This window comes from Eretmochelys imbricata, chromosome 13 (assembly GCF_965152235.1).
Source record: "Eretmochelys imbricata isolate rEreImb1 chromosome 13, rEreImb1.hap1, whole genome shotgun sequence".
Lineage (NCBI taxonomy): Eukaryota > Metazoa > Chordata > Testudines > Cheloniidae > Eretmochelys > Eretmochelys imbricata.
Window position 1 is genome coordinate 31,498,501 of NC_135584.1, and position 17,566 is coordinate 31,516,066.

Genomic DNA, 17,566 nt, shown 5'->3' on the forward strand with positions numbered 1-17,566 from the left:
CTGTCTAGGCACCAGTGTCGGTTGAGCCTTCACCCCAGAGGGGGTTCAGACCAGCTGACTGCCATAGACACCAGGAGGAACTCAGTCGCTTTCCCACTTCTCCTGGCCTCATGGGGCTATTCTCCCATTTTATTGGGTGGGTTAGGCCATCTTAGACTCCACTGAGCTTTGTCCTGTTCTGTTGAGGCTCCTTTTACTCGTTTGGTATGGCAGAGGACAAATCTTTTGGCTCAAACTGTGTTCATCCTGCGATGGCACAATGTCCATGAGAGAGGAGAATGCTCAGTGCCTTTTCTGCTGCAGGGAGAGACACAGCCTTGAGCATTGCTCTGCATGCTGGGGCTTCACCATCTGCACGCTGCACTTTAGAGAGCAGCTCCAAACCCCAGCTGGTGGAAGTGCTCATGCAGCCCTCCTCCTGCCTATGGGATTTTCTGTTGGGGGTTCAAGACTGGTGCCAGAGTCTAGTGTCAGTGGCCAGACAAGCTTGACCCCCAAAGAAGGTTCAGTGTCTAGGGTCTTGATGAAGTCATCGTGTAAGACAAGTACCAGCTATGAGGGTCATTCCAGGCTGCCCTGGAGGAGTTCTTTGACCTCCCCTGTTGGGGTTCTTGTGGCACCTTAGAGACTAACCATGAAAGCTTATGCTCAAATAAATTGGTTAGTCTCTAAGGTGCCACAGTACTCCTTTTCTTTTTGCGAATACAGACTAACACAGCTGTTACTCTGAAACCTGTTGGGGTTGGTTCTGCCATAAGCACTGCATCAGCCCTTGCATCCAGCCCATATGGCAGGATCTCTGAGCTAGATTCATAAAGTTACTTCAGCTCCTTGATCATGGACTTAGGTGCCTAAGTCCCAGTTTTAGACTCCACTGAGGTCCACAAAACCCCCACTGAACCCTGTAGGATCTAAACTCACTCGGTGCCTAAGTCTTCGGGGTAAAAGTTCCATTGGCACCTGTGTTTCTGTCTCTGGGTGTGCACACTGCTGCCTCCCTTTAGGCATTCGGACACCTGTCTCCTGCCGAAGCCCAGAGCAATCCATGAATCTGAGAAGAAAAGTTTTCGCCCGTGGGGCCTGATATGTGGGGGTTACTGAGAGGTCACCTGCTGGGTCGGGTCCCATGCAAAATCTGCCTAGAGGAGGTGCCTAACTTTGTAGTTAGAGCAGTCACCTGGGATATGGGCAACCCAGGTTCAACTGCCCTGTCTGCTGAAGCAGGGGGAAAATGAGGTCTGAACATGGGTCCCACCCTGCTCAGGGGTCAGTTATGGGTTATTCTCATGTGGGGCGCTCCTTAATCTCTCCTGTTGATGTTATTCCACTGTGCATTATAAAATCACTGGAGGGGGGGACTGAACGCTGGGTCTCCCACCTCACATGGGTACCCTGGCCACTGGGCTATAGAGTCATTCTCTCTCTCGCTCTGGCCCAGTGACGCGAAGGATTTGTCCTCAGTGGAACAGCTTCACAGGAGAGACTGACAGAGCCCCACATCAGATGATCCCACAGCACAGAGGTTAGAGCAGCCCCCTGAGCACCAGAAGACTCTGGTTCAAATCCTTTTATCCCCTCTGGTGGGTCTCCCACATCCTGCGCGAGTGCTCTAACCACTGGGCTAAACATTATCACATGGTGGCGCCCCTCCTCCTCGGCTGTTCTGTGTGGACTTAGGCTCCTACCTGATTCATTCTCACAAGAAACGCCCTGGGCTCCTGGGGCGACCTGACGTCCCAGATCTGGATCACAGAGAGGAGCTTCCCTGCAGCCTGGACTTAGGCACTTCTCTCTCTGAGCGGGATGGGGCTCAGCACTCACTCCTATAGCTGGCATCTCCCATTGGTTAGTCCAAGCAGCTCCTGCCTAGCATACTGGCTGCTGTGAATGGCATTCTAAGGCACCTGTTTCTCCCCAGGCATTATACAGGGAGCCCAGGTGCCTGATTCAGGCTTTGTGGATCCCAGTATGTTCCTGTGATTTTCTAGGCACCTGAGAGCTCGGCGCTGCAATGCTCAGCGTCACCACGCCTACGTCCCTTGTGAATCTGGGCCTCTGTTCTCAGCACTGTGCTGCTTTCTTGGAGCTAAGGCCGCAGCAGCAGAGCCATGCATCCCATGGCTTGGTTCCCCAAAGCGACTGACATGTATTAGGGTGGCTCTGAGGCTGCTTCAGTCTCTCAGTGTGCATTGTAACCTGCTCTGCCTCCTGCTCTTAGTTCTTACAGCTGCCTGCCCCTGCTGCATGAGAAGCCCTGTGTGTATGTCTGGAGCTATTGGGAAGATCACACCTGGAGGCTCTACAATTCCAACTGGATTGTCAAAATAGCAGAGCGGCTGGTAAAGTATCGCAGTGACTGGGAGACCCCACTGCTTCCCCTCGCACTGCTTCCTCCTGTCGCTGTTTCTTGGGCTTACTGATTTCTTTGAGGTTTATTTTTAGCAATTTTTGAGTTTTACGTAGATGTCCAATATTTGGGGGTGTTTGGGGCTTTCTCTTTGTATGTACTGTAACGAGTGATTGTATCTCACATACGTGACTCCTGGCAATAGCGTGTACCGAGAGTGCAGTCTCTTTGTAAAGTTCTGCAGTGTGCTTTAACAGAGCACTTCTTCAAACAGCACTACGTTAAAGTGCACTAGGCAGACTTCAGTGTGCACAAGCAGGTTCTACATGGGCCAATTAATGAGCCACAGGTTGCTGTAGTCAAGCTCTTAGATACAAATAACCATTTCTGGTGTTTTCCCAGCATTCACTGGAAAAACACTGGTTTCATTTTTTTTCAGGGTATTTCATTGGTGTTTATCAGTTAAAACAGAAAATCAGAAGCCCAAAGCATGTGTCGTTAATCTGTCAGGAGTTTAATACCTTCCTCCCCCACTGCAGTCAGGGCCTCTTGCAGGACTGAGCCCTGACTGCTCACGTGCATTTGATCATGAAAAGTACAGCATGTGCAATATTGAGATGGTGGGAGCTGGATGAGCTGTTCCATGGTCTTTCACATTCTCTTTCTTTGCGTGCGAGCAGTCTGCCATCTTTGGAAACGTGCTGCATTGTTGTGTTTTGTGATGCAGGTTCTTTGGGGGAGCTGTTGCGAACCACAAAGGAACTTGTTTTCAGCCTTAATTTCTCTAATTGGAATCAATACTTAGGGCACAATTGCTTCCTGGGAACTGGGCATTGGTGTTTGGGCTGAGAAATCTGAAAGAGCCATTTGTGACCATATGTGCCATTTGTGACCACTTCTGTTCCAGGACTGGTTTATAGAGTGTAAATATAACAAGTAACACTCATATACCTGGTTTCCATATCACTGATTCTCCTCCAACAGGAAGCTGACCTGCAAGGCCCTAACATTTGCTACCTCTTGGCAAAGGGGCCCCAAGGTTATTTTAGGCAAATTCTTTGGGGACATGACACGAAGGCACTCCTCTCCCTGCTGCATGTCTGCACTTGCACCCAGGGATAATGTGAACATGGCGCTTGTCTCAACAGGAACATGGACTGTATGACGTGGAGACACTCCTGAGGAGGCCAAAATCTAAAGCAGAAGACAGACTCAAGCAGGTGCTGGAGGAGTTTGTAGCTGGATGCAGGTTAATAAGTCTCTGCTTCCTTTGGTTTCTTTCTGAACTCTTTATTTGCATGTCAGTGAATGTTCCCGGGCACCACACTCTCCACAGACCTCGCCCAGCCTGTTCTGCCCTAGTCACAGGTGTAGGCCAAAACCCATAATTTTTCAGTCACAGTTAGAGGTGTATCGAAATGTCCCAGAACTAGGGATCAGATCACACCTAGCTCCAGATTAACTGGTTGGGAACCTAGTGTGACCAACTATGGAGGATACAGCCCTGGTGAGTTCTAGGTAATCATCGGTGTCTTTAAGAACTGAAGGTTGGATTCACAAGGTCCTGTTTAATGCACAACTCAAATGCTGCTAAGGGCTGTTGGTGGCTGGAGAAGGAAAAGCTGTTCAGAGGGAGGGGGAATGTTAGTGGTTTCCCTTGAAATGCATTAGGTTCATGTTTTTGGAGCCGTGCCCTGCCTGAGGGATGTGGTCCTGGCTCAGGGCTCAAGGCTCTCTCTAATCACAGGCAGTATTCACTGAATGTGGAGAAAAAACCAATGACACGTCCAAACAACCTTGACAGATGTCGGCTGAAATCCCTGACACACAATATTGTAAGTGGGGTAGGGTCTGTGCGGTTGAGGGAGGGAGGGGCTTTGGGTGGTCACTGGCTCTGAGAGGAGTTTGGGGAGGGGGACAAGGTGGAATTGCCATCATGGGAGATGTTTAGTTCCTGTTCTGCTGGATCTGAAGGAACTGTGTGTCTGCATGGCCATTGTTATGTGCCCATTGCCGCAGCCTCCTTCTTGCTGCTCCTGCAGCTGGATCCTTGGTGCAGTTCTGCACAGGTGTGTGGGTCTGCCCACCTGGAGCGCCCTCGAGGCTGATGGGGCTTGGCTTTCTGGAGCAGCTTGCAGGATCGAGACCTTAGTCAGTAAAACTGGGCTACTGCCTGTCTGCAGGAAGCTGTCCCTTTACCTGCCCAACTCAAGATAATCTCTGAGTAAGCTGCTAAGCCTCACTCTGTGCCCTGAAGGGTGGCCACCTTGCAGAGAGGGGTGGTTCTAATGCCAAAGGCTCTCTGTGACAGTAGCTAATAGAGTCTGTGGATACCGCCCCTGTCACTCCCCACTCGCTCAATAGGAGCAGGCATCCATCTCCCCACGGATCCTGTCCTGGATAGGGGCTGGCCCCAGATGCTTTAGAGGAAGTTGTCAGGCTCCCCACAAGGGGCAGTTCTTCAATAAGCAGCCCCAGAGGCAGTTTGTTCTGTGGTTGGTTTATGCCCCGTACTGATGTTATCCTAGTCCACGTGACTCACACACGTAAACATCTGGGTCCTGCGTGTCCTTGTGCGATCCAGCCCAGATTCTGGAGGGCTCTGGAATCAGCCCCTGGAAAGGCCCTGGAAAGGGGAGCCAGGGCAGCTCCTGCAGCTGGCAAAGGCCTTGGGAAGCATGCCAAGGGGAACGTGAGCGGTGAGGGCCCCATGACTGCCCCCCTGCTTCTTCACACACTTGCCCTCATCCTGCCCTCCTGCATGTCCATGAAGAAACCCCTTGCTCACCTTGCACCTGCCCAGGGAGATTCCACTCCCCCCTTGCCCAGGGAGGGTTCCCCCTGCCCACCCCAGCCCCTGCTGCTGTGCCTGTCATACTGACATTCTGCAAGCTCTGCTGCCTCAGGAGTCCCCAAACCCTAGTGAAAATGCAGCCCCCACAGCCTTTCAAACACTCATTGCTTTTACACTGTCCTGCCCCACTCAGCTCGGCTGGGCAATGTGGGGCTGGGTTCCTGGGTGCGGCTCAGCGACAGGCTCAGTGTGGGGGGTGTGGCTGGCCCGTGTGGAGCCCAGTTCCTGGGTGCGGCTCAGCGACAGGCTCAGTGTGGGGGTGTGGCTGGGCTGTGTGGGGCTGGGTTTCAGTGACAGGCTCAGTGTTGCTGATAAATTGCTGGAAGTTGGTGGTGGTGATGGTTTCGAGGAGACCTGTCCCTGCTCCATGGCTGCTCCTGTCCCCTGCCTGCTGGGAGCCGTAGGGCCGGTGAGAACTGTGCTGGAGATGGACCCCAGGCTTGGGTCCACCCCGCTGAGCGCAGCTCCTCAGACAGGCCTCGATGTGACCACATGGCCTCGGGATGCTGGTGTCTCCGGCCTCGGTGGGCGTCAGGCGCGCTGCAGGCGTGTGACGGGCGTGCTTGGTGTTCAGATCCTGTATGCGAAGCAGGGGCTCCGCGTGAGGAGGCGGCTGACTCGAGCCAACGTGAAGGAGAAAGTGAATGATGCAAAGAGAATCCTAGGGAAGCTGCGCTCCCTGGCTAAAGAGGTACAATGTGCGCTGGCCGGAACCCCGGGCACCCCCCACTTCTGGGTGGGCAGGCGAGGGGGGCCAGGCCCCCACTGGCTGCGTGAGTGGAGACCAGGCTCTCCTTCTCCACACCCGCATGGATGGGCGGGGGCTGGGCTCCCTCTTTCCCAGTTGGGAGGGTGGGGGCTGGACTCTCTCCCTCGCCAAGCAGGTGGCCTCCCTACTCTGAATTTTTTTTTCTGATTGTAAACACTCCTGTGAGCTTGCGGTCAGTGCCAGCGAGAGCCCAGGCAGCTGTGGCCATGCCTGCTCCCAGGAGTAGCTGGACCCTCACCCAGAGATGGTATTGTTAGATTGTATTACACTGCTCAGCCACCAGGTGGCACTGTGTGCCACAGACCTTATTGACGCTCGCAACAGCCATTCCTGGCAGTGCATTAGTGTCTGAAGGTGAACACATCCCTGGTGCACCTCTGGGGGTAGGAAGCTCTGTGGCCCGTCCGTATCTGGCACAAGAGCCTGACATGCTTGTAGCAGCCCTGTAACCTGCTCTGTCCAAGGTGTACGTGATAGAAGACGATAGAATAAATGGTTCTAAGTGATGGAGAAATAGTGGATCTGCTGGGATTTGTGAGCAGAACCTAATGATCCCCGGCCTATATGTGACATTGCTGCTGTCTGTCCCTGCCTGGACTGGTCTGACACACAGTCAAATCCCGGCCATTTGGCAGCAGGGCGCTTGAACAGGGAGACAATCTCCAGTTCTGCTGTCTCAGGGTCTCTCCCCCGGAGGAGCCGTGTTGAGCACATTCTGCAAATTCAGAGCTTTCATTTAAAACAACTCTGTTTCTTTTTCTTAGCAGAAATGTGGGCCTTTCTATATTCAAAGTTTTCTCACAGTTTAGTTTTAATCAGTTTACAAAACTAATTCATTAAACCAGTGAAAATATAGTGTGGATACTCTTTACAAATTTGCGGATGATACTAAACTGGGAGGAGTGGTAGATACGCTGGAGGGCAGGGATAGGATACAGAGGGACCTAGACAAATTGGAGGATTGGGCCAAAAGAAATCTGATGAGGTTCAATAAGGATAAGTGCAGGGTCCTGCACTTAGGACGGAAGAACCCAATGCACAGCTACAGACTAGGGACCGAATGGCTAGGCAGCAGTTCTGCGGAAAAGGACCTAGGGGTGACAGTGGACGAGAAGCTGGATATGAGTCAGCAGTGTGCCCTTGTTGCCAAAAAAGCCAATGGCATTTTGGGATGTAGAAGTAGGGGCATAGCGAGCAGATCGAGGGACGTGATCGTCCCCCACTATTCGACATTGGTGAGGCCTCATCTGGAGTACTGTGTCCAGATTTGGGCCCCACACTACAAGAAGGATGTGGATAAATTGGAGAGAGTCCAGCGAAGGGCAATAAAAATGATTAGGGGCCTGGAACACATGACTTATGAGGAGAGGCTGAGGGAGCTGGGATTGTTTAGTCTGCAGAAGAGAAGAATGAGGGGGGATTTGATAGCTGCTTTCAGCTACCTGAGAGGTGGTTCCAGAGAGGATGGTTCTAGACTATTCTCAGTGTTAGAAGAGGACAGGACAAGGAGTAATGGTCTCAAGTTGCAGTGGGGGAGGTTTAGGTTGGATATTAGGAAAAACTTTTTCACTAGGAGGGTGGTGAAACACTGGAATGCGTTACCTCGGGAGGTGGTAGAATCTCCTTCCTTAGAAGTTTTTAAGGTCAGGCTTGACAAAGCCCTGGCTGGGATGATTTAATTGGGGATTGGTCCTGCTTTGAGCAGGGGGTTGGACTAGATGACCTCCTGAGGTCCCTTCCAACCCTGATATTCTAAGATTCTATGATTCTATGATTCTTAATTGGATTAAAACCAGATCTGCCTCAATGTAAGCCTTAATTGATTCTTTACTGAATTAAACTAAATTCATATAAACTAGGATTAATTTGGGTTGTGTGTGTCCCTGGTGGGTATTGCATGGGTTTAACTCCCTTGGTTTGGATTCGCACCTTCAGTGATATGGATGTAGCTTTGAACACAGACAAGGTCTGCCTCTTCGCAGTGTTAACTAATGAGATGCTGCCCTTTTAATCCAGCCAGTAGAGAGCTGTTCCCAGCCAGCAATGAGACAAAGGCAGGAATTTACTTCCCCCCTTTCCTTACCTCAATGAGATGTGAACTTCAGCACCTGTCAAAGCCATCTAAGTGCTAGCACCAAGCACTGTCTGTCAACCTACAAACGGACTAATTTCTTAAAACGGATGTAATTATTTCTGTGCCGGTTTGCGTCTGGACACTAATTTCAGAATAAAAGGGGCTAAAGTCAATTTAGCAAAGGGAACTTTAATTGCTTTTATTCTGAAATTAGTGTCCACACACAAACTGGCACCAAACTAACTACATCGGTTTTAATTCACACACTTTTCGTTGTTTCATGCAAGTTTGTGCATAGACCACACTGCTGAGGCAACCCTTTAATTGTCTGTTTTTCTTTAAAGTGTCCACGGAGGAAAGAACTAGTGTGTCCTTCTTGTGTTTCCCTCTGAGGAGTGAAAAATACCTGGAAGATTTTTTTTTAAAAGGTTGTGGTTTTTATGTTAGAACTGTCCACAAAAGGCTGGAACCTGAGCAATTAAGAGGGGGAAGAGGTTTTTTTAGTTAGTGTTTAAAAAAACCTCTCTTCTTTGTTTGTCTCCGTAGAGTGCCCCACTCTGGGCCTATGCCATACGTTTACCCCGTACAGTTTTGCACTGCAGTGACCGCACAGAACACATTGTCTTAATGTAACCTTCCTGCGAGGTGGTGTCAGCAGCAACAAGGGCCAGATTCAATATCTAGGGGTTCCTCTTCACATTGCAGAACAGAACCGGCTCGAGCCCCGACCCAGAAATCTGGGAAAATTACCCTCCCCCACACCCCCGGCATCTCTGAAAGACAATACTTCCCCACTTACAAGCACTGAGTCTGTGTATAACAACCCACACCCCCCACATTCATTTAGGAAAACATTGCAACAATAATTCAAAAGCACGTAAACCATAAGCAAACACCCACCCCACAGTACATTGGGCAATGTCCTTTGCCTCAGTTTGCTGCCTTGCGGTATGAAAGTCTGATGGACGAAAGTCCCTTTAACACGCCACTCCCCTTTCCCTCCGCTGCACACAGCTGGGGCGTGTTCATGTGGGTTTGTCTCCCACCCGTCAAGGGAGGGCCATTGAACAATGCCTCTTGCTGCAGCTGCTGTCCTTGCTGCTCTCCGCCTCGGTCCACTACTGCCGCTGTTATCTCTGCTGCTGCTTGCTGGCACCGCTAGTGCCATGTGCTGAGGTTCCAGTGCTTAGCCCGGCTCTTCGTGATTTCACTGGTGCTGCCTCTGCCTTGCCTTCCACTGCAGCTCTGGCCCCACGCCAGGTCTCAGGCTCAGCCCCTAGACTTGCTCATCAGTGATGTCAGCTGTCGTGACCACTGAACAGAAACAGGGCCTCTCAGCTGAGTCTGATCAACTCCATTTTTAAACACTGGAGAGAGAATGTTTCAAGTGGTCTCTAAGATGCTTTAAACAGAGTGTGGAACACCTGTTCTCACCCCCCTCTAACTTTCACTTGGAGTTGGCACCCCTGCCCCTGCGTAGCAAGTGATGTTCAAGTTAGGGTGATCCCCTCAGTCAGGGCAGGCTAAGTACAGTTCTTCTGCCTGTTGCTCCTACAATAAGGACTCCCCCTGCATTTTAACCCCAAACAGCCCAAACTGATCACGTTGGCAAAGCAGCTCTGACCGCTGAACACCTAGGTAGAGTGGATGTGTCTGTGCAAATACGGTCTGCTCCTGAAGTCTTTTCCCTCAGTTCATCACTAGATGGCAGAGGAGAGCTCATCCGGCCCTGGCTCACATTAATATAGACACGCCTTCAGTCACAAACACTTGGGAGAAAAGATTCAGTGCCCCATTCATCTGAGGGCACAGAAAGCTCTCACTCCACCCGCTCTGATCTCCCCAGGAGTCTGTCAGTGAGAACAGAGAAGGTTGGATATTCCAGATATTTTTAATGAAAAAACAAGAGCAACGCAAGAAATATACAACTCTATGCAAAAATCTTTGCAGGTCACCTTTAAAAACTGCCAGGAAATTAAATGGAAAAACCTAAGTTAGGATACACATTTTAAATGTCAAAGTCAGGAAATGCAGAAGTGAAGTTCACTAAGCAACATTATCTTTGTATCTTGTATATTGCACCTACTAAGAGAAATAACATGTATTACGTAATCAAGATTTTCAAAAAATGTCACCTAAAGTTAGGCCCCTAAAGCCACAGTTAAGCACCTAGTAAGTGACTTGATTTTCAGAAGTGCCAAGCACTCAGCAGAGTGGGAGTTTTGCCATTAACTTTGGTGGAAGCAGGACTGGATCATCTATATTCCCTCATGGGGACATTCTCTCTGAGACTCTGCATTGCCTATATCTTCCAGCCCCAGTGCACGCTCCCCGATGTCCTACTCTGGATGTTCAGCAATAATAAGCGAGTGGCATGCACAAGAATTCCTGCACAGAATGTCCTCTACTCTGTAGTAGAAGAGGAGAAAGGCAAGGACTGTGCAAAGATCCAGACCGTTTTTTTAAAGGTAGAGTTTATGTGAAAAACCTAACCATATTCCTGCTTATTTCATTCCATGTTCGTCTCCCTTCCTTCACCAGCTCTAATTATTGGTTCTGTATCTGAGAGAGAATTTGTAAGACTAGTAAAAGCCAAACAGTCTAATTGCATAGTGAGAATACTTCTCGTTTCTATACCAGGTCCAAACAAGTGAGCTCCTGGACTGGGTAAAGATTTACTTGACTTCTCCTCTCACAGCGTGGTTGTTTTCATTTGAAAAAAAACCAGCACAAAGCATTTGGAACGTTTTGACATGGGAACATTCCATCATTTGCAGAACAGGATGTTTTGGTTTTTGTTTAGAAACCACTTCATTTCAAAATTTCTTTAATATTATAAAAAAGGTAGAATTGGAAGGAAATAGTTTGATTTTATGGAAACAAAACATTTTGATTGTGAAACACATTTTTTTTTTTAAATTTTGGTTCATGTGAAGTTTTGAAAGTTTTGGTTTCCTTCTGGAACATAACATTTTTTTTGAGATTGTGGAATTTCCCAAGAAACAGAAAATTTGATCCCCGCCCAGCTGCCCTTCAGACCCACGTGTAAAGCTGCAGGCACAGTGATGGTGCACTGCTAATCACCGGCGTGTGATATAGTCTCTGATGGCCTGTGGGTCTGGATGGGAAGTGAAACTAACCTTCTGCACTCCAAGGTCCCAGGGTCACGCACCGGAGAGATCTTTGCGAAACTAGAGATCTATATGTGGCTGGGGGTGACCAAGTATGTGAAGAACAGCACTGCAGAACTGCCCGAGGAATTCAAGCCCATCTATGAGAGCGGCCAGCAGACAGAGCAGCTTCCAGCACACATGCCGCCCAGCCGGCTCAGCAGGGATGGTGAGCACAGACTGCCTTGGTTACTCTACAGTCCCACTGGTGGCTAAACTGAAAACAAATGAGAGAGCAGTGAGCTGAGCGAGTCCTGCCTGGGTGCCTGGATGTGGGCTCCGCCAAGAGCCTTTTTGGCTTACGGGAATGTGTGTTTGCCACAGCAGCATTCAGAGTGCTGCCGTCTCCTTCTGTACAGATGGCAGAGACCTGCTAGCGTGGGGGGCAGAGAGAGCAGGGCACCTCAGCCTGCCATGGACAACCTGTGTCCCTGGGGCAGTGGTTCTCAACCTATTTGCCATTGTGGTCCGCATCCAATGCTACCTCTACGGCCCTGAGGATGTCACATGGGCCACAGCTGTGTGCTGATTGGGCTGCAAATGCCCCCCGGGCTGCGGGTTGAGAACCACGGCTCTAGGGTTGAAAGTTCTGGCAGAATGTCACAGGGACCCCCCAGTGAGAAAGGGGCACTGTTGCTTCATAAGCTACTGGAGAGTCACTGGCTGGGTCCCGATTTCTAGGGTGTGTAACCTGCTCAAGACCTGTCCAGTAATTCACTGGCTTTGCTGAGGCCTGATGCAGCTCTGAGGGGCACATGTTCATAGCAAATCACTCCAAAATTAACCCCCCAAAGACTCTAGAACACTAGTTGTCACTGGGGACAAAGAAATTAACCGAAAGTGGACTGCCTAGCCCAAGCTATATTGAGATATACTGATCCAAAGCACTTCAGCAGACACCTGTAAAGGTGCTGTTGCCTGCCCTCCTCGCCTCTGAGGGCCCCACCCACCCTCTGGGCCCGCCTGGAGACTCTCTCCCAAGAGTGCCAAGGGTATAATTACTCGGATCTCATAGCAGCCAGTGATTTCTGCTTTGTCTTGCCAGACTTCAGTTACTTCCAGCTGAGAGCTCACTTGTACCAGGCTCGGGGGATCCTGCCTGCTGACGACAATGGCCTTTCAGACCCATTTGCAAGAGTGGTGTTTTCGACTCAGTGCCAGACCACCCGGGTAAGGTCTCTCTGGTCCTACTGCAACCCATCTCCTTCACCTCAGGAAACGCACCTGTGGACCAAACCAGTTACTGCTTGCAGTGTTGGAAGCTGGCATCACAGGAGGAGACCGTCCAATTACCTGACTCCAGCTGTGGAGACATTTTCATGCCCTCTGAGTGTTGGGATTTTTCTCTGAGACTTTCCACACTCTGTTCCCAAGGAAGTAGCTCAAATCTGGACGCGTCTCTGACAGTTTTTTATTGGCATATAGCAGTCCTGTGCTGAGGGGATGTGTTTAGGGGTTTGCCAAAGCACACAAAAATCAATCAGATTGTATAAATATTCTAAACCAAAGTGACTCATGCACATTCCATGTATAAATATTCTAAACCAAAGTGACTCATGCACATTCCATGTTACATTGTATCACACTTTGTAATTGGGTTACTAATTTTGGTAACCAATCCCTGTACAGGTCATGAACTGTCCACAAGCTGCTAGTAAGCAAAGCTGCAGATTATCATACATCATTCTTCTTACTCTTTCTTTATCTACTAGCCACAGGCTATTTACAAGGCCACCTGTGAATCTGTGGCTTGTCCACTGTTAATCTCGGTTTCCTTTCATTGTTCGTGCCAGGCCTGCACTGAGCAATGTGAATATTTAAGGAATCTTTGGTGACAACAGTTGTATCTGAGGGAGACTGGCAAATGCCCAGATCAGCCCCCAGAATTCTCTTATCTCCTGCTCTTGAAGGCATTGGCCATGCGCACACAGCACTGAGGGGTGTGTGTGTGTGTGTTTTTGTGTGGGCTTTATAGTCCCTCTCGCCCTGCTTTGGGGAAGGGATGTCTGCAGCCTCCCCCACCCCCCACTGCTTCCTTAAAGGGCCATTTTAAGAATGAACTTGACTGAATTCAAGAGACTCTGCTGAGCTCTATTAATCCTGATCGCTCTCCATGCAGACCTTGGAGGAAACCCTGAGCCCATTGTGGAATGAGCTACTTTTATATGATCAGCTGATTATTGATGGGCGGAGAGAGGATTTGAAGACCGAGACCCCCGTTGTTGTCATCAGTATCTTTGACCATAATAAATTTGTAAGTATGACAGAATGACCCTGTCCCTCTATGTCCATAAGCTCAGTGTGTGCAGGAGTCTGGGGAAAGCTGAAGGAATGTCTGTCCAGATACAGGACGTCACATGGACGACTGCACCAATTTGCTCTGCCTCCGCTCCTGTGATTAGATCTTACCTATACCGGCAGCTCAAAGCTGCAGGGAGGTTGGAGCCACCAGGAGTGGCTCTTTGGGGAGGGCTTTGACAAGCTTCCTGTTGTCAGTCTGCTCTGGTGGTGCCAACCAGTGGAGCTGTGTGTGTGTGATGAGTGAAGCCAGCCGAGCTGCCGCCAACCTGGAGAAGTGAGGAGCTCGTAGAGGAGAGGATGGTTCACATGCAAACACTGAGCTGGATTCTGGTTTGCAGTCTGGAAAGCAACCAGACCTGCCAAGCTGCAAATTACGCTGTGTGGCACAGTTCTAAGTCAGTGCCCAGACAGGCCGCTGCACTGCCCCAGCTCAGCCTGTGCACAGGAGATGTGGCAGGGGCTTGCTGTGGTCCAGAGGCCCAAAGGCGGAAGTCCGAGCAGGTCTGTAACAGTCTTACCACACCCAGTGTCAGCCCCCCGACTGCCTCAGCTTCCTCCTTCCTTAGTCAAATCACCTCAACTGGTGCTTTAAGTTACTCTCCCATCTGGGGCCTGCTTTACTAACCTAACAAGAGCAGTTTAACTCCGAGCTAGACTCTCAGCCACCTTCCCTGCAGCTCACTAGGCCCAGCCTAGGTGCCACAGTCCATTTGGTTCCTCCAGGCTCATAATCCCCTTGGAAGGTTTTTGAGGTTGTGGCTCACTGCAGGTAGTTGCAGCTAAGCCTCTCCCTCTGGCTGGTAGGGACAGCCTCTTTCCCAGCTCTCAGTGACCCTTGTATCAGGCCTGGCCCAGGCCTTCCCAGCCCCAATCTCCCCATCTCTCTGAGAGAACAGGCCCCCTCACACATAGCCCTGCCCTGGGCTACCATCACATGATCCCCGGTCGCCTGGCCCAAGCCTGAACCCATCACATGGGCACCCCATTGGGGGGATCACTGGACACAGGTGGGACTGATCCCAGCACACCTTACAAGCCCAGCCCGCCCTGTGACAAGCTCTGAGCATGCTCTAACCTCTGCTGTGGCCGGATGATGCAGACCTGCCCTGACATCTTGTTTGGTGCAGCCGAGAATCTGGGCTATTTTTCACTTACAGACCCAAGTGGAGGTGTCGCAGTCTATTCGTAACACACTGAATGTGACTGTCAAACTGAACCACAGCATGATCATGCTAATATGCGTTTCCCACCATTCCTAGCTGCCTCCGCTGGTGCCAAAGCGCAGCTGTCCCCACCCAGCTGCCAAAACCTCCTTGACGCAGCGCAGTTATGTGTCTTCGCTACCGAGTGCAGCAGCACAGTGAAAACTGAAAATGTACAGGCCTTGTAAAATAAACTGAACTGAATATCACATGAAATCATATTACAGTCCCAAAAAACTGTTAACATAATGTTGTTAGGGTTGCAAAGTCCATCTCTTGAAAGCTAGGAAATGCCAGAACTGGCAACCTGCCTTTTGACATGGTCTTTCATTACATGATCACCTACTGTCTTTTTCACAGGACCCTTGTGTCCTGCAGTGCACAGGATGGACGGTGCTCAGGGGATGAGTCGGGGTGTGTAACAAAGGAGGCTGTTGTCTGTAGGCCTTGCCACATGCACACTAGAAGTTGAAAGGTGTATAGGAACGAGGCAGTGGATTGCAGGACGAAAGGCTAGTCTTGGGGCTAAGGCGGTTGAATGGAGACCTGGATTCCATCCTTGTCTTTTCCACGGTCTCTCTGTGTGACGTTGGTAAAGTCACTACACCACAATTGTAGCAGGTGGCCACTGTGTGTTCCTTGTTTTGTGGGTGTCCAGCTTGAGACACTTGATATACAGACGTGCTGCGTATTCACAGCTGCAGCTCAATTTGTCGGGTGCAGTGGATGTTCAGCACCTCTGGCAGTAAGGAAGTGTGGTTGAATGAATGAGCAAAGGGCTGGGCTTCAGGTGGCCCTGAGTTCTGGTCTTGGTTCTGCCACTGATTCTTTGTGTGGCCTTGGCAAGTCACTTTGTCTTCCTGGATCAGTTCCCCAATTGTAAAATTGGCCACACACTGAATACTGAGGATAGAAAGAAATGCGGAACAGGTTCCTGAATGCTGTCCATGCTGTGTTCGGAATAGGACATGGAGCATGTGGAAAAAGCAGCATCTGATCACATAACAGAAGCCTGTCTAATAATAATGCAAACACACAAGGGGACTGAATTACAGTGGCCAATTTGGTCATTTCCTAACTTTTGAGGGCTGGACTTTGCAACTTAAATACCCTTAATTTAACATTTTTTGTATATAAGCATATACATAGATGCATGCATTGTCTTACACACATGGCTTTAATTCTCAATAGTAGTCACAGGTTTTATTATTTACAGACCATCCTAGATATACAGGTAATTTACAAGCAAGGAGACCAGGCCCATACTGTAAATAACTTGAAGTCTCACTCTGGTAGATACAGGGCATGCAATGATTGTTGAAATGCAGGAAGGTAATGCTGCATTGTCAGTGAGAGGAAGGCGTTCCTTGCCTTGTTCTGTATTGCACCCATTTCTGTGGTATCTGGTTACATTTTCCACAGTTCAGATTGGGCCATTAGCATTGCAGATAAGAAGAGCCAATCCCTATGCTCTCCTGAAGCCCTCACCTATAAAGATAACAAGAGGAAGACTGGGCTGGTCAGCTAAGTGCCTAGGGTTTTATGGTTCTGTCAGCGGAAAGCCCAGGAAGCAGGGCCGGCTCTAGGATTTTTGCCGCCCCAAGCAAAAAAATTTTTGGCTGCCCTCGCTTTTTTTTCATGCCCTCCCCCAGCTCCGTCCCAACTCTGCCCCTTCCCCAAATCCCTGGCCCCTCCTCCTCCCCTGGGCGTGCTGCATTTCCCACCCCCATTGCTTCCTGTGGTTCCCTGCCCCCTGCAGGCCCCCCGCCCTAGCTCACCTCTGCTCCGCCTGCTCCCCTGAACACCCTGCCGCTCCACTTCTCCCCCCTCCCTCTCAGGCAAGGGAGAGGCACTGCATTCAGGGGAGCAGGCGGAGCGGAGGTGAGCAGGGGGGGAGAGCAGGAAGTAATGGGGGGTAGAGGAACCGCTCCCTGCCCCAGCTCGCCTCCACTCCACCACCGCCGCCTCCCCTGAGCGCCACCGCTTGGCTTCTCCCTCCCTCCCTCCCTCCCTCCCAGGCTTGCCGGGCAAAACAGCTGTTTGGCGCGCGGCAAGCCTGGGAGGGAGCGGGGAGAAGCGGAGTGGCGGCGGCGTGCTCAGGGGAGCAAGCGGAGGTGGAGCAGAGGCGAGCTGGGTCAGTGGGGGCACATTTCTAGGGGCGGCATGGCTGGCGCCGGAATGCCGCCCCTAGAAATCTGCCACCCCAAGCACCTGCTTGTTTTGCTGGTGCCTGGAGCTGGCCCTGCCAGGATGGGAGGTGTGGTTTGAGTCCTTTCTGAATGTACGCCCAGTACTGAGTGCCCTGCCTTGGGCTCCCTGCAGCAGTTTGCTGCAGCAGTGCGTGGTGGTCAGAGATGGAGAGAGAGTCTTTCCAGTGACTTTGCAGAACTTACACCTGGTGGGGATTAAGCCCATTCTGGCATGTTGTACTGGGACCTGAAACGCCATGAGAATGCTGAGGCAGTATTCCTTCTTGCTCCTTCTTGTCTGTAGGGTTCTCCGGAATTCCTTGGCCGGGCCTTTGCTACTCCACAGGTGAAGCTGGTGGATGAACCATACTGCAAACCTGCCCTGCAGTTTTTTGACATTTACAAAGGACCCAGAGCAGCAGGGGAATTAATTGCTACCTTTGAGCTGATCGAGCTGGATTACAGTGGCTACTTGGAGGTAACTGGCTTCTCTGGGGTAGCAGTGTGGTAAGAGGTGCATGGCAGCTTGTTCCAGCTGCTTCCTGCTATCTGGGCTGGGCAGATTAACACCTGGGGCATGATGCTGGGCTCCCTGCTCTAGCCACATCCTCAAGCAGAGAGGAGCACTCTCATCGTGGGAGGGCCCCCCAGTATCAATGG

The 17,566-nt window shown here is 50.6% G+C and overlaps 1 protein-coding gene across 1 annotated transcript in view; it reads left to right on the forward strand.

The window, feature by feature from the left end:
• The window catches only part of LOC144273498 (fer-1-like protein 4), a 103,816-nt gene that overhangs the window by 41,907 nt on the left and 44,343 nt on the right, over positions 1–17,566 (forward strand). The window contains exons 18-26 of the mRNA XM_077832115.1: positions 2,219–2,339; positions 3,496–3,596; positions 4,095–4,182; positions 5,776–5,892; positions 10,360–10,512; positions 11,200–11,383; positions 12,260–12,384; positions 13,334–13,468; positions 17,211–17,384. Coding sequence (XP_077688241.1) covers positions 2,219–2,339; positions 3,496–3,596; positions 4,095–4,182; positions 5,776–5,892; positions 10,360–10,512; positions 11,200–11,383; positions 12,260–12,384; positions 13,334–13,468; positions 17,211–17,384 — 1,198 coding nt within the window. The remainder of the gene's footprint in view (positions 1–2,218; positions 2,340–3,495; positions 3,597–4,094; positions 4,183–5,775; positions 5,893–10,359; positions 10,513–11,199; positions 11,384–12,259; positions 12,385–13,333; positions 13,469–17,210; positions 17,385–17,566) is intronic.